Source organism: Haliotis rubra, unplaced genomic scaffold (assembly GCF_003918875.1).
Source record: "Haliotis rubra isolate DU_JTF1 unplaced genomic scaffold, ASM391887v1 Scf170, whole genome shotgun sequence".
NCBI lineage: Eukaryota > Metazoa > Mollusca > Gastropoda > Lepetellida > Haliotidae > Haliotis > Haliotis rubra.
In genome coordinates this window covers 122,801-140,221 of record NW_025765670.1, presented here as the reverse complement: position 1 = coordinate 140,221, position 17,421 = coordinate 122,801, and the positions used below count along the sequence as shown (strand labels likewise).

Sequence of the window (17,421 nt, the reverse complement as noted above, 5' to 3'; positions counted from 1 at the left end):
GCACGTGATAATCGTGCACGGGCGATAAATTCGGCACGTGACTATATGTCTGCGCTGTATAACCTCTGATGTGCGTGCGAGCATGTAAAACACTGAACACAGCAGAAACTGAACAAAGAACAAAGAAATTCAGAGAACTAGTTGCAAGACATGTTGTCAAGTGTTTAATATAGAAATAACGGTCTATTTTACACCCGCGCAAGCATCGTTACACAAATGAGTATATCTCAATATTAAGTTTTATGGTTATTTTTCACCTTCACAGGAAGTTCTTTCTTCATTGTAGTAGTGTAAGTAAGTTACTTCGCACAAACTCGTCGTATAACTTTTACGTAACTAAATGAAAATATATTTTTATTTCACTGATCTCAGTTATCATCACTTACCTTTTTCAAAATCTAACATTGCCAAGAGAAGACGGAGAATACACAATGTCACCACGTAACGCTGGACAATACACAATGTCACTACGTAACGATGGACAATACACAATGTCACCACGTAACGATGGACAATACACAATGTCACCACGTAACGATGGACAATACACAATGTCACCACGCAACGATGGACAATACACAATGTCACCACGTAACGATGGACAATACACAATGTCACCACGTAATGATGGACAATACACCATGTCACCACGTAACGATGGACAATACACAATGTCACCTCGCAACGATGACGTAACGATGGATAATACACAATGTCACCTCGCAACGATGGACAATACACAATGTCACCACGTAACGATGGACAATACACAATGTCACCACGTAACGATGGACAATACACAATGTCACCACGTAACGGCGGACAATACACAATGTCACCACGTAACGATGGACAATACACAATGTCACCACGTAACGATGGACAATACACAATGTCACCACGAAACGATGGACAATACACAATGGCACCGCGTAACGATGGACAATACACAATGTCACCACGTAACGATGGACAATACACAATGTCACCACGTAACGATGGACAATACACAATGTCACCAAATAACGACGGACAATACACAATGCCATCACGTAACGGCGGACAATACACAATGTCACCACGTAACGGCGGACCACTACTCTTTTATTTTATCCATAAATGACATAGTGGAATGGGATTAACAGTAACATCAAACTTTCCCTGATGATACGTCCTTTTATGTTATCGTCGACGATCCCTCTGAAGCAGCTAACTGCTTAAATGACAATCTTGAAACAAATATCCAACTGGACAAATACGTGGCAAGTTACTTTTAATCACACAAAAACAGAAACTATGCAGTTCACGCGCAGAAACCAAACTTACTAATGAATGCGAATGGGATTGCTATCCAAGAAGCTGAAAGTGAAAAAACACCTTGAAATAGCGCTGCAAACTGACAGTTCATGGAACGCACACATTCACAACATTATTAAAATGTTAGTCCATGATAAATTGTCTTAAAGTTTCACATATCACTTGTCCAGAAAAACACTAGAGACCATGTACAAATCTGCATAATAGTGTAATTCGAATCGGAAATGGAATTATATTCTTATCCTGCTTTTATAAGAATATATTCAAAACAATCAGCATGCAGAGTAGACGTATTGACTTATGTTTGACTAACACCTTGTATCTCGCACAAGAAAAGCGGACGAGTCTATTGTAATGTAGGGAGCATGACCCTTGATGTTTTAATTAAACCGGTCCGTTCCGTATGACTTGTGGCCGTATGAGAAATGGGCGTATGACTAATGGGATACAACCACGACAGATACTGCATAATGCCTCAAAGCACAGGACAGACACGTGACGATGGATAATACAGAATGCCACAATGCACAGGATAGACACGTGACGACGGTAAATGCCCAATGCACAGGATACCCACGGGCTCATTTTGTTTCATTGAGGTTACGCAACGTCGCTGGGATTCCTAGATGGATGACCACGTTCTCCAGGCTTCGAATATTGCCAAAAGTGACGTAAAACTAAACTCACTCACTCTGCAGACTTCTGAGATTATCCACTGCTTTAGTCCGGTTCCACACTGAAGCACAAGCAGCACATGAGGTGCTCCCTTGGAAAATATATTGTTTGATATACGTTGCATGCCTCTGTTCACTCAGTAGTGAATGGGTACCCGGTAGAAAGTGACTGTTTACCTTCTAACTCGCCACAGGCAGCTACAGTGCATAGTGATACTAACAAGAGAACCATTAACGAATATCAAATTCGCACTAATCCATTGACCATGGTAATAGCGCTTTGGGCATACTTCAGAATATGGATTTGGTGGAATGTAATTATCACAATAATTGTTTCTTCATACGTACCCATACTTACTGGAGCTGTGGTCGGGTAGCCTAGTGGTTTAGTGCGTCCGCTTATCATGAAACCCCGGTTCGATTCCCCTCATGGGTGCAATGTGTAAAACCCATTTCTGGTGTCCCCCGCCATGATATTGCTATGATAGCAAGCTGCAAAAGAACATAATGACACGCACTTACTTAGTGGAGTTCAGAATCATTTGGTGGTTCACGTTAGTCCACTCTTACAAAACATGAGCCGAGTTGTGAAGCTGTGATGAGGACGGGTTCCCCCATATTACCACAGTATATGATTGAGCAGGCAGCACCTAGACAACACATACAAATCCTTTCAGTAATGGAGTTACACTGCCTTTATTTCATAGAATCGATCAATCGCTGAAAAAATGTTTGGTTTAAGAAAAAAATAAAATGATGGAAGTAGCCAAACCCGATCACTTCATCTATTTCGTTGCCAGTAACAACAGGGACAGGCATCTCGGGACCAACTGATACTTTGAATTCACTAACTGCCTTGACGTGGATTAATTATCAATTAATCTGATTGCGTAACTTCACGCAACAGAAACTAATACAGCAGTCGATAGTCCAACCACACCCGTGCTTTCATGCACACTCAAAGCTGCATGTACACCACACTGTAAAGTTCTGTGGGCAACAACGTCGGGTTAAACTTCTGACATTCTGAGATGTATGGGCTCACCGTACTAGTTTCCTTCTGTCTTCAGTACACCTACAGTCATACCGTGGTTCGTCACTTCACAAGGGCGGAGGAATTAGAGGATAAAGTTGGGAACGAGTGGATTCGGGAATTGACCTACGACACATTTGTTGACTGTGCAGGACTTTGTTTTAAAGATGAAACTTGCTGTAGTTTTTCATTCTACCCTGGAGTGTGTTATAGACATATTTCACACTCGTCATCGCTGTATCATAACTCGACCGGAATGAAAACGTTCTTCAAGAAAGGTAAGTTGCTGGTATGGAAGGGAATATTCAAAAAGTGTGTGTGTGTGTGTGTGTGTGTGTGTGTGTGTGTGTGTGTGTGTGTGTGTGTGTGTGTGTGTGTGTGTGTGTGTGTGTGTGTGTGTGTGTGTGTGTGTGTGTGTGTGTGTGTGTGTGTGTGTGTGTGTGTGTGTGTGTGTGTGTGTGTGTGTGTGTGTGTGTGTGTGTGTTTTAAGGCGCTGCGGATGTCCAAAGCTATTCAAATAGTAAGGTCAATTTATATGGACTGTTGTTACCTGGTAACCGGTAAACGTTAACCGGGAATCAGTCGGTAAAAAGGACTTGATGTGAGAAAAAAACAAAGCTATGTGATGTAATTAACAATAAAATTATTGTATTTCTGAACTTAAAGCTTTAGAATAAAAGTTTATAAATCTATACCTCAGTAAATAGAGTGGCACTACAAATTCAAATATAATAAAACTCAAGAACAATGACTATAGCAATAAAGACAGTGATGGTAATAGTCACCTCTCAACAACATTATTAGGATAGGGCTACCCAGAGAGTCTTGGGTATAGAGAGATTACACAAAAAGTTGGTTGGTTGGTTTGTTGTTTGACACCGCTCTCAGCAATATTCCAGCTATATGGCGGTGGTCTGTAAATAATCTGGACCGGACAATCCAATGATCAACATCATGAGCATCGTTCTACGCAACTGGGATACGATGATATGTGTCAACCTGGGCCCCGTTTCACAAAGCTCTCGTAAGCCTAAGATCTCGTTACTTTTCTCGTAGCATTCGTACCTCCTATGTTACAGTATAGGAGGTACGAATGCTACGAGAAAAGTAACGAGATCTTAGGCTTACGAGAGCTTTGTGAAACGGGCCCCAGGTCAGCGAGTCTGACAACCCGATCCCGTCAGTCGCCTCTTACGACAAGCATTGGTTCCTGAAGATCAATTCTTACCCGGATCTTCACGGGTCCACAAAATACTCGGCTTCTTGTGGCTCGAGATGTAATGACATGATACCTAAGAAAATGATGCGAGAAAATTCTACGCTAAGACATAAGTTAAAGCTCCTTGTCGCACTTTCCTGAACCTTCTATACTGTTCTCAGCATCACGGGAGATGCCTGTAAAGTTATAGGACAGGTCTAAATATAGCACACCACTGTCCCTCACTGAACATCACATGTAAAATACTTCCTTTCTGCGGACGGTACGCATGCCCGATGCCAGTCGGTTCAAACCATTCTACTGGACCCATGTGAAAAGGTTAATTGCAGGTATATGAAGAACATCGTTAAAACTATTCATCTTAACATTGGCACCCAAAGAAGTGCAAGCTAACAACATAATGTCTCTTTGATATCAAATTCAAAGAATCTTAGTTTTTTCTGTCCATAAGCCATAACGCTTACATAAAAAGGAAAGTAACAGACGCAATGTGTAGCTGTAATTTAATAATCAAACTGTGTTTAGCATTGTAATATAAAATGCTATAGTAGTATGTCAGTTCTTCGTAAAGAATGAATTTTTGTTACGGTGACGATAACAATTAAATCCAACAGTGACATTGAATCAGGCCATGTTATATCAATGGACGGTTCTAATAGAATAGTGCTGTCGGAAATAATGGGTTTGTCTGGTTAATGATCTACAGAAACAATGGGTCCTGGTTTGCTTTGTTAAACGTAGGCAGGCACGGTATTCGGTAACAGGCCTCGTACGACAACTGTACAATGGAATTATTTGTGCAGCAAGCTCGCAGTGAATGTGATGTGTGTACCTCATTTTATTACTCACCTGTTGAAAATATTTATTTAATAAATCTACAGTTTTATGACACATTGTGTAATGATATCGCGTGCTGCCGGAACTATTTGCATTCGGTCACATGACCAAAATAACGTGATCAAAACAAAATGTCTTCTGTCATTCACACCACGTCTCGAAGTTGCGATATTTAACTGCAATTTGCTCGGTTGCGTTTAATGGCATTTTTATAAAAAAAAAAAGGTAGGTTGGTTTTTACACCCCCTTGTTTAATTAAAAAATTCAAATTAAATAGACCAATGTTGACAATCATAAATGAAATGTATTCATACGCGTGAACCTGTTATGGCAAGCGTAATGCACTCGTTCTGTAAGTTGAATTCTGAGAAATTATCTTGCTAATGTTGGGTGAGTAATAGATACCAAACGATTCACTCGTTTCATAAACATGGTATTACATGGGACATCGTTTAGTATTCTCTGTGTACCAGCAGTTCGTAGTCAAGCTGGCAGTATTTGCTGTGTGCACTTTCTCACCTCCATACTCATCGCATTTCAATTCCGCAGATCAAGACCCGTTAAGACCCAGGTTAGAATTGATCTTCAGCAACGCATGCTTGGCGTTAAAGGCGACTAACGGGATCGGGTGGTCAGGCTCACTGACCAGGTTTACAAATGTCATCGTATCCTAATTGTTTAGACCTATGCTCATGCTGTTGATCACATACAGCTGGAATACTGCTGAGTGTGACGTTAAATAACAAGCAAACAAACAAACAAATTACACCTCATTACGATGTTTGATTTGTTTATTTGTTGTTTAACACCGGCCTCAGGAATTTTCTAGCTATACGGCGGCGGTCTGTAAATAATTGGCATCATAAACATCGATTTACGCATTTAGGATATGATGACATGCATGAATCAAGTCAACCACCCGATCCGGTTAGTCGACAGTTATTAGCTCTTGGGCAGCTGAAGACTAATTCTAGTCCGAATTTTTGACTGGTCCCTTTACGAAATATAACACTTATATTTGAAAATAGTTTCAGGTATCTGTCCATGCGGTTACCGACTCATGGGAGATACATGCGTGATGGTGTACAATACATCAATACCCAACGCTCAGGCTAGGAGCAGGTGCCAACAAGATGGCGGAGATTTGATGGCCATGACAACTGGTGACAAGCTAACAAGGCTCGTGAATCACATGCAGGAACATGGTTTGTGGTTGTTTTATTTATATTCAAACGCTTTAGCGAAAAGCGTAAACAATCGAAAACGCAAAAGTTTGTGAGTTTAGTTTTACACGGTTTAAGCAATATTAGAGTAATATTACGGATGGGTACACCGGAATTTGGCTTCACACATCGTGCTCAAGTAGGGAATCGAACCCTGGTCTTTGGCATCAAGTGCCAAAGAAATTGTACCAGGTTGTGCAAAATGCTGCACCCTACGACAGCACCAATGTGACGATCCAACTATTCCCTTTCATTGTATGCCTACGCATACAAAAGTGAGACACGATCAGCATGAATGATGGACTAAGCGCCTGAACACCTGTATCTTATTTTCTTTTGTGTTTTGTTTGATTGTTTTATCTGGCACCGCTCTCTGGAATTTCCCGGTTTTCGGTGGTTTTCGATGGTTTTCTGGAAATAATCGAGTCTGGACCAGACAATCCACTGATTCACATCATTGTCACCGATCTACGCATTTAGAATACGATGACATGCATCAATCAAGTCAGCGAGCTTGACCGCCCCATCCTGTTTGTCTTCTCTTGTGACAAAAAGGGTTACTGAAGACCAATTCTAAGTCTGGTGGAATTCTGAAAGGGGACACATTACATCTGTGTTACGAAGCTGCAGCAAAGGTTTAATTCGACACAGAGCTTTTTGACCCCAACCAATGAGTGAGTGAGTGAGTGAGTGAGTTTAGTTTTACGCCGCTTTTAGCAATATTCCAGCAATATCACGGCGGGGGACACCAGAAATGGACTTCACACATTGTACTCATATGAGGAATCGAACCCGCTTTAACCATTAGGCTAACACACACACTATTTGAATAGCTTTGGACATTCGCAGCGCCTTAAAACACACACACACACACACACACACACACACACACACACACCGCAAAACCAATGAAGTCCATTGCATGTAAGTTGTCGAAAAGAGATACATATGAGATACATTCTTTTGCTTGCAGGAATAGATATAAGGCTAGGCCGAACAGTTGGGAGTCATCTCGACACCAATCAGCAGTGGAAATGGATTGACGGATCAATGGTTGACATCACACAGCACGGGTCCTTTTGGTGCCAGTCGGAGCCGAATTTCTTGCACATTCAAAAATGCATGCATCTGTCTACGAGTTCTACCTGTTTCAAAAACAGCAGATGTGATCGAGAACATTGGTATATTTGTGAGGTGCAGAACTAGCTGTTATCGCCTTATAGTGTATTACTGTAGTACGCTTACAGTGAAACCACATTACCATTTACCCAGGATTAGTGATTGGATTTAGGAATATGCTGACGTACAAAAGATAGTACACATTTGGTGTTTTGGGACCATTCATATTCTTCTGTATCAGCTCCTGAAAGATACAATCTTGGAAAAAACATACATGTTCCCTTCTGACTAATTCCCCGTGATTTGTAATTTCTATTTTTCTCATTGATATTTTTGGGATGTTTATGCAAATTTTGTATATTTTTCGGACAAATATACATGGATTTTAACTTTCTTCATATACCCTTCCCTACTGTTTCTTACATTTAGTTCCTGGACTAGCTATTTTTACGCGTCAATATTCTGCGCTCACCATTTGGTATTCTCAAAATTCTTTTTAATTATTATTTATATATTGTTTTCGGTAAAACTTCATTTTCATTGTCTTTGCCTACATATAACGTTCGTGGCCTCACATGAAAACAAAAAAATTGAATGAAAATATAAGAATGTACATTTGAATATTAGCTCCTATGAAAATGACAATGAGTGTTTGAACTATGTTGTTATCAGCTTTACCGACCTCTTCATCCACGTAAGTTAAATGATTCTGCTGATGGTCAAACTTCTATGCCTTTGCTCAGTCTTTTTTTTTCTTTTTTTATTGAGATACACTTGATACGACAATGTATTTGAGAGTGACTAAAGTGAGTTGTTTTGGTTTTTTTTGAAAAACGTGCAGAAAGAGATTAAAAAGAGAAAGATAGCGGGATAGACAAAGGGTGCAGAAAGGATTTACTCATACGGAATTTTACATCATTTCCCCCAAAAAGAAAAAAAAATGTTTTGTTAGTTTGAATTGATACTTTTATGAAATATATCAGTTGGTTGATATTTACTAAAGTAGAGTCATATCTTGTTTTGTTAATGTATTTTTTGATGATAATAAAAAGGTGGTTAATCAGTCTCAGTCTTTTGGTATTAACATGGGTAGCCATCTTGCAGAGTGTTCAGTTATCATCGTCTGTGTTGCTTCTAATTTATTGTGTCAATAATATGTTGAATTGTAACTTGTCGGTCATCGATAACCGAGAATAGTTTGTATCGTTTATAGATCGACACATTCCAGTTTTGTTCAACCAAGAACTTGAAACAATTAGTTGTGTTGTTTAAATATTAAGGGACCACGTTTGTTGTTGAAAGGAGGGGCTCAGTGCAAATTTTGAAAATGTATTTACAGCAATTGGCAAAGTGGAACTTAGAACCTGTATTCAACCAATATAATTGTATTGGGTAAATGTTTTCAAATTGCAAAATAACTTGTTTGTCTTACATGATGAATTGACGGAGTTAAGTTTTACACCGCTTTCAGCAACACTCCAGCAATATCACGCCAGTTTACACCAGAAATGGGCTTCACACATTATACCCATATGGAGATTCGAACCCGGGTCTTCGGCGTGACGGGCGAACGTTGCAACCACAAGGCTATCCCACGGCCCCTCTTTGTCCAAAGAAGAGGTACAGCGTAAAGTTTGGTTTCGATTTTCTACCTTTTTAGGATCACCGTCCATATGTTTTTCGAGCGAGGGTACAAAATGGCGTGATTCAAGGCTAGAATAGACCTTAAACATACGATGTTAGTCGTGAGAGGGTACACAATGATTTAAAGCTAGAATAGGTCTTGAGCACATCATGCCAGTCGTGCGAGGGTACAAAATGGCGTGGTTCAAGGTTACAATAGGCCCCGAAAATACTATGCTAGTCGTGCGAGGGCACAAAGTAGCGTGATTCAAGGCACAGGGGCGTGTCACGCTTAGAAACAGCGTTAGAAAGACGTATAGGTATATAGACCCTACCCTAGTACTATATAAAAGGAAAGGGATGTAACGACGGAACAACCCCGCACCCGCAACCCCAATTCCTCAATCAAAATTAGATTTCACCACGTAAACTATTTGTAAGACCCCGTCGAGGCCTATGGATCAAAAGCGAGATGATTTCCCTACCAAATGAGCTATAAATGGACACAATCGGATCATTATTTCAAAAGTTATACGCCACGACTTACCGAAAACAGCTACCTCCACAATTCCAAGCCAAAATCATGGATCACCAAGGACAGCGAAACTCGTTTATTAATTCGTTTATTAATTCCAGCCACGTTGACAGCACATATGTAGGGCTAGATTCGATCGGCAGCGGAAGCGGTCCTTAATAGGTTACACTGACTTTATTTAACAGAATCGATAGATCGTTGAAAAAAATGTTTGGTTTAAGATAAAATAAAGTGATGGAAGTAACGCTACCCATTCAATTGATATATTTCGTTGCCAATAACAACAGGGACATGTAGCTCGGGACTAATTGATTTTCTTTAAATCCCTAACTGCCTTAACATGGATTCATTATCATTTAATCTGACTGCGTAACTTCACGCAACAGAAACAGCAGTCGATAGTCCAACCACACCCGTGCTTTCATGCACACTCAAAGCTGCAGTCACACTCAAAGCTGCATGTACACCACACTGTAAAGTTCTGTGGGCAACAACGTCGGGTTAAACTTCTGACATTCTGAGATGTATGGGCTCACCGTACTAGTTTCCTTCTGTCTTCAGTACACCTACAGCCATACCGTGGCTCGACACTTCACAAGGGCGGAGGAATTAGAGGATAAAGTTGGGAACGAGTGGATTCGGGAATTGGCCTACGACACATTTGTTGACTGTGCAGGACTTTGTTTTAAAGATGAAACTTGCTGTAGTTTTTCATTCTACTCTGGAGCGTGTTATAGACATATCTCACACTCGTCATCGCTGTATGATAACTCGACCGGAATGAAAACGTTCTTCAAGAAAGGTAAGTTGCTGGTATGGAAGGGAATATTCAAGGGGGGCCTTTGCGAATGTCCAAAAATATTCAAATGCAAACAAGTAAGGAAAATTTATATGCACTTTTGTTACCTGTTAACCCGTATTCAGTCGGTGAAAGGGCTAGAATTGAGGCCAAAACAAAGCTATGTGATGTAATTAACCAAAACATTATTGTATTTCTAATATTAAAGTTATAAAATACAAGTTCTGAAATCAATACCGCAGTAAATAGATTGGCAGTACAAATTCAAATGTAATAAAACTCAAGAGCAATGACTACAGCAATAAAGACAGTGATGGTAATAGTCACCTCTCAACAACATTAATCCAAGTTGGAGGAAAGGGCTACCCAGAGAGTGTCCAGGGTATAGAGAGATCACACAAAAGTTGGTTGGTTGGTTGGTTGGTTGTACCCAGTAGGCTACTATGAGTGAAGGAGTGAGTTTAGTTTTACGCCGCAGTCAGCAATGTTCCAGCTATATGGCCGTGGTCTGTAAATAATCTGGACCAGACAATCCAATGATCAACATCATGAGCATCGTCCTACGCAACTGGGATACGAATATATCTGTCAACCAGGTCAGCGAGCTTGATCACCCGATCCCGTCAGTCGCCTCTTACGGCAAGCATGGGTTCCTGAAGATCAATTCTTACCCGGATCTTCACGGGTCCACAAAATACTCGGATTCTTGTGGCTCGAGGTGTAATGACATGATACCTAAGAAAATTATGCGAAAAAGTTCTACGCTAAGACATAAGTTAAAGCTCCTTGTAGCACTTTCCTGAACCTTCTGTACTGTTAACAGCATCACGGGAGATGCCTGTAAGGTTATAGGACAAGTCTAAATATAGCACACCACTGTCTCTCACTGAATACCACATGTACAGTACTTCTTTTCGCCGGTACACATACCTGATGTCAGTCGGTTCAAACCATTCTACTGAACCCATGTGAACTGGTTAATTACAGGTAAATGAAGAACATCGTTACAACTATTCATCTTTATATTGATACCCAAAAGAAGCGCACGCTAATAACATAATCTTCTTTGAAATAAAATTAAAGAAATCTTAGTTTTTTCTGTTCATCAGCCACAATGCTCACATCAAAAAGAAAGTAACAGACGCATTGTGTAGCTGTAATTTAATAATCAAACTGTGTTTATCGTTGTAATATAAAATGCTATAGTGGTATGTCAGATCTTCGTAAAGAATGAACTTTTGTTACGGTGACGATAACAATTAAATCCAATACTGACTTTGAATCAGGCCATGTTATATCAATAGACGGTTCTAATGGAATAGTGCTGTCGGAACCAATGAGTTTGTCTGGTTAATGATCTACAGAAACAATGGGTCCTGGATTGCCTAGTTAATCGTACGCAGGCACGGTATTCAGTAGAGGCCTCGTACGACAATTCTACAACGGAATTACATGTTGCTATGCAGCAAGCACGAGGTAAATGTGCGTGTGTAACTCATTGTACCATTGTTCGTTGTCAAGCTGGCAGTATTTGCTGTGTGCACTTTCTCACCTCCATACTCATCGCATCTCAATTTCGTAGATTGAGAATTGGTCTTCAGTAACCCATGCTTGTGGTAAAGAGGCGGCTAACGGGATTGGGTGGTCAAGGTCGCTGACTTGGTTGACACACGTCATCGCATCCCAATTGCGTAGATTGATGCCCATGATGTTGATCACTGGATTGTCTGGTCCTGACACGACGATATACAGGCTGTCGCCATATAGGTGGGATATTGCTGAGTGCAGCGTTAAACAACAAGCAAACAAACAAATCTCACCTCTATACGATATTTGATTTGTTTATTTGTTGTTAAACGCCGCCCTCGGCAATTTTCCAGCTATATGTCAGCGGTCTGTAAATAATTGACTCTGTACCAGATAGTCCAGTCACTGGCATCATAAACATCGATTTACGCATTTAGGATACGATGACATGCATGAACCAAGTCAGCAAGCCTGACCACTCGATCCGGTTAGTCGCCAGTTATTAGCTCTTGGGTAGCTGAAGACTAATTCCAACTTGGATTTTCACTGGTTCCTTTACGAAATACAACACTAATGGTTGGAAATAGTTTCAGGTATCTGTCCATGCGGTTACCGACTCATGGGAGACACATGCGTGATGGTGTACGATACACCAATACCCAACGCTCAGGCCAGGAGCAGATGCCAACAAGATGGCGGAGATTTGATGGCCATGACAACTGGTGACAAGCTAACAAGGCTGGTGAATCACATGCAGGAACATGGTTTGTGGTTGTTTTATTTATATTCAAACGCTTTAGCGAAAAGCGTAAACAATCGAAAACGCAAAAGTTTGTGAGTTTAGTTTTACACGGTTTTAGCAATATTAAAGTAATATCACGGATGGGTACACCAGAATTGGGCTTCACACATCGTGCTCAAGTAGGAATCGAACCCTGGTCTTTGGCATGACGCGCAACCGCTTTAACCACTAGGCTACCCCCACCGCCCAAGTGCCAAAGAAATTGTACCAGGTTGTGCAAAATGCTGCACCCTACGACAGCACCAATGTGAAGATCTAACTATTCCCTTTCATTGTATGCCTACGTATACAAAAGAGAGACACGATGAGCATGAATGATGGACTAAGCGCCTGAACACCTGTATCTTATTCTCTTTTGTGTTTTGTTTGATTGTTTTATCTGGCACCACTCTCTGAAATTCCCCGGTTTTCGGTGGTTTTCTGGTTTTCTTGAAATGATCAGACAATCCACTGATTGACATCAGTGTCACCGATCTACGCACTTAGAATACGATGGCATGCATCAACCAAGTCAGCGAGCTTGATTGCCCGATCCTGTTTGTCTTCTCTTGCGACAAAGAGGGTTACTGAAGACCAATTCTAACTAATTCTAATTAAAGAGGGGGACACATTATATCTGTGTTACGACGTTGCAGCGAAGATTTAATTCAACACAGAGCTTTTTGACCACAAAGAACTGAAGTACATTGCATTTTTATTGTCGAAAAGAGTTCCAGATGAGATACATACTTTTGCTTGCAGGAATAGACATAACGCAACGCCGAACAGTTGGGGGCCATCTCGACACCAGTCAGCAGTGGAAATGGATTGACGGATCACAGGTTGACGTCACACAGCACGGGTCCTTTTGGTGCCAGTCGGAGCCGAATTTCTTGAACACTCAAAAATGCATGCATCTGTCTACGAATTCTACCTGTTTCAAAAACAACAGATGTGATCGAGAACGTGGTTATGTTTGTGAGGTGCAGAACTAGCTGTTATCGCCGAAAAGTGTATTACTGTAGTCCGCTTACAGTGAAGCCACATTACTATTTTGGATTTAGGAATATACTGACATACAAAAGATAGTACACATTTGGTGTTTTGGGGACCATTCATATTCTTCTGTATCAGCTGCTGAAAGAAGGAAAGATCTTGGAAAACAAACATACTTGTTCCCTTCCGACTAATTCCCCGTCATTTGTAAATCTATTTATCTTATTGATATGTTTGGGAATGTTTATGTATTTTTCGTACAATTTTCGGAGAAATATTCACGGCTTTTAACCTTCTTCATTCCCTTTGTCTACTGTCTACTGTTTCCTGGACTAACTATTTTTATCCGTCAATATGCTGTGCTCACCATTTGGTATTCTCAAAATTCTTTTTAACTATTATTAGAGCTCCATGCCTCCAGGCAAGGAGACCTATTGTAATCGTTCGGATTATTATTAATATACTCATGCCATACTCTGGCTATATTTCAGAGATCCGCTCGTGTGTCAAAAACGTGTTCTGTGTGTATTTTCGACGATTTCTTGACTTCAAATATACTTCAAACATCTCTAATTTTGAAACCAACCGTCCGATTTCGACCAAAATGTGTGTATACACATGAGTTCCCATTACCGAACACACACATATCTTTTTGTTTTGGTACATATCTTTTTCATGATTGTTAGCGGTAATTGAGATAGCTGATGGAAGCGATAGTAAAATCTACCAACATCCCCACTCGCTCGCTTTACAATTGCGGAAGATAGTTCTGATTAAATAGTCATTGAAACAGAAGTAGTTGTTATTAGTTTTATCGGTCGTTATTCAAAACAATCAATTAACCAATATCAGTTCGTGTGTAGAAATTATATGGATATTTAGGTCGATTTTACACCAGTTAAACCACCGATGAATGGCGGGTACCACGGTAGGGCAGGACACGTTCACCACTCATTTTCAGTATATTATCACATCAGTTGAATACAAATGACTATGTTGCAATGGAACCTTCAACCATTTTACATTTCCTCAACGTTCTAATAAAGCCAGCAACTGTTTGAAAAGCCACAAATGTCATTTTCCAAAACCAGATTACACAACCATTTGTATCTAGAACGATGATAGTTCCACTTTAAAGTTAATGAAGGAAACATTTCCCATTACTGGAAGTGACATGATCCAGACAATATTCCCATTTACTATTCTTTTAGAATCAGATGGCAGATGGTATCGGTATTTCCTCTGAAATCATATCATATGATCTCAGTCACTGGATTAATTGGCTAGTCGGAATTGTACACTGAGACTTATGGGTTTTTCTCGCTTCTATTCACAGATTTCCTGTATTTCCCAAACCAGAAATCTGAATATTGAAAGGATAATCGTTTGATTGCAAAACTTGCAACGAAGGAAAAACACAAATTGACTAAGTTCGAACTCTAATTGCTAACTGAGTTCTTTCGGGGAACTGGCAAGAAGGACCGTGTAGCCCTATATTGCTGCCAGCAGTAATATTTTAAATGGTGTTTTCGGTAAAACTTCATTTTCATTGTCTTAACCTACAGATTACGTACGTGGACTCACATTAAATAAAAAACTTGAATCAAAAAATGTACATTGGAATATTAGATCCTTGAAAATGATAATCTATATTCGATCTATGTTGCTATCAGTCTTACAGACTTCTTCATCCTTGTAAGATAAAGGAATCTGCTGATGGTCAAACTATAATGGCCTTTGCTCAGTCTTTCTGGTTTTAACATGGGTAGCCATCTTGCAGGGTGTTCAGTTAATATCGTCTGTGTTCCTTCTAATTTATTGTGTCAATAATATATTGAATTGTAACTTGTCGATCATCGATAACCGAGAATAGTTAGTCTCGATTATAAGTCGACACATTCCACTTTGTTCAACCAAGAACTTGAAAAGTATTGGTTGGATTGTTTAAAAAATTTGGGGACCACGTTTGTTGTTGAAAGGAAGGATTCAGTACAAATTTTGAATATGATATTTTTAAATTCAAGATTTACAGACATTCACTAATTGGAACCTAGAACCAATATTCAACCAATAACTTGTAAAGGATAAATGTTTTCAATTTGCAAAACAACTTCATTGTCCAATTTGATTACTTGATGGAGTTTAGTTTTACGCCGCTTTTCACTCATTCTCACTCAACATTCACATTTACTCTACAAGTCAAAACATTGATTACACAACAGTCTCGTTTCCTGCTGACTGAATTCCGTCCTATGGCGCAACTTAGTACAATAACCAGGCCAGAATTTTGATACCAACTCATTCAACTGGATATGTAAATATTAATCAGTATTATTTGATATATCTAACCACTTGTATATTGCAACACTACGCTCCTTCTAATCTTTGCAAACACGTCGTGCAGCGTGCTCTGTCGTACAGCGTGCTCTGGCAAACGGAAATCTGGAAATCGTGGAAATCTCAAAACGAGGCTCGGCTGCTAGAAAAGTTTGGCGGTCTGGTACGGACTTGATATTATATCAATCAGATTGTACGTTACAAAATACACTTAATAAGAGCAAAGAACACATAACAGGTGTAACCAACCGCTAGATGAATTGTGAATCATTTTGCGACCTCTTCAAACAGGGGCAGTCTGTGAGGTCTTAGTTAACGACATGCTGCCTAAACCTCGCCATAAAATATAGAAATACGATTTTTTTTAAAGTTTAAAATTAAAATCCATTTGTAAATACCATTTTTATGAAACAAGGAATTGGAATTTCGTGTAACCATAGTTGCTCGTAGTGTCTCTTTTCACTTTCACACGAGAAAATTCGGATCGGCTGAAAAGTAGGTCATTGTCTCATGTGACTCATGTTTCGGTTTGTGCGTTGTCGCATGATTGTTAGTACAAATATATTGAACTTTTTCACAAAAGTTAGTTTGGAAATAATGATACAGGGGTGTTCTGTGTTAATCTACCATTACCATTTCCATAATGCATAAAAATATATTCTTAAGATATGTAAAACATCACATTAAAAGTTGCATGTCGCCAGCGACGGTATATATATTTGTTGCATCAAAAATAACACTTTTGATAGTGCATGTTATCGTTTCATGCATCATGTGGAAGATATCATGCTGAATTTTACTGTGAGGTAGTCATTTAACCTAATATTTGCAGTTATTAGTCAAATTTTAATGAAATTCCATTGTCCCCAATTCTTTGGTATTTTACGTTATGATCCAAAAGAAAGAAAACAACATCAAAGGAGAACAAAATACATCCAGTAACTTCAAGAAAGTAATCGCTCATGCTTTATTGAAGACATTGAACATCAAATCCATTTGTTGTACTAACTTGTTAAGCTATAAATATTTTGGGAAGATACAATCATATACAGTATAAATCTATAAGGGTGTGTTTTACGTTACGACGTTATAAGACCTTATACAATGTACATAGTCTGAGCATATCTATGTGATCATGTGGTAGAGAATATGCAACCTAATTCCTTTTCCTGTCTCCTATATTCGCACTGTATCATTTGTTTAACTTGTGTGGCTCATAAAAATGACTGGTGTATTTTCCGTTACGTATTCTACGTAACGGTATTTTACGTTACAGATCCATATATGGCTATTTAACATCGCATAATGTGCATATTTAACTAACAAATTTGATGACGCCATAAAAACGTGTTGCGTCATTCATGCTGATTTCAATGTACGTGCCTGCTGCCCATGAAGCTC

At 39.5% G+C, this 17,421-nt stretch overlaps 2 protein-coding genes across 2 annotated transcripts in view; both read left to right on the top strand.

Moving 5' to 3' along the window:
- Window positions 1-17,421, top strand: part of LOC124272502 (steroid 17-alpha-hydroxylase/17,20 lyase-like) — a 316,834-nt gene that overhangs the window by 201,263 nt on the left and 98,150 nt on the right. The window lies entirely within an intron of this gene.
- Window positions 9,988-15,953, top strand: LOC124272509 (type-2 ice-structuring protein-like). Its single transcript, XM_046707715.1, has 3 exons — window positions 9,988-10,382; window positions 12,494-12,670; window positions 13,450-15,953. The coding sequence occupies exons 1-3, from the start codon at window positions 10,103-10,105 to the stop codon at window positions 13,680-13,682; spliced, it is 690 nt and encodes a 229-aa protein (XP_046563671.1). The 5' UTR covers window positions 9,988-10,102; the 3' UTR covers window positions 13,683-15,953.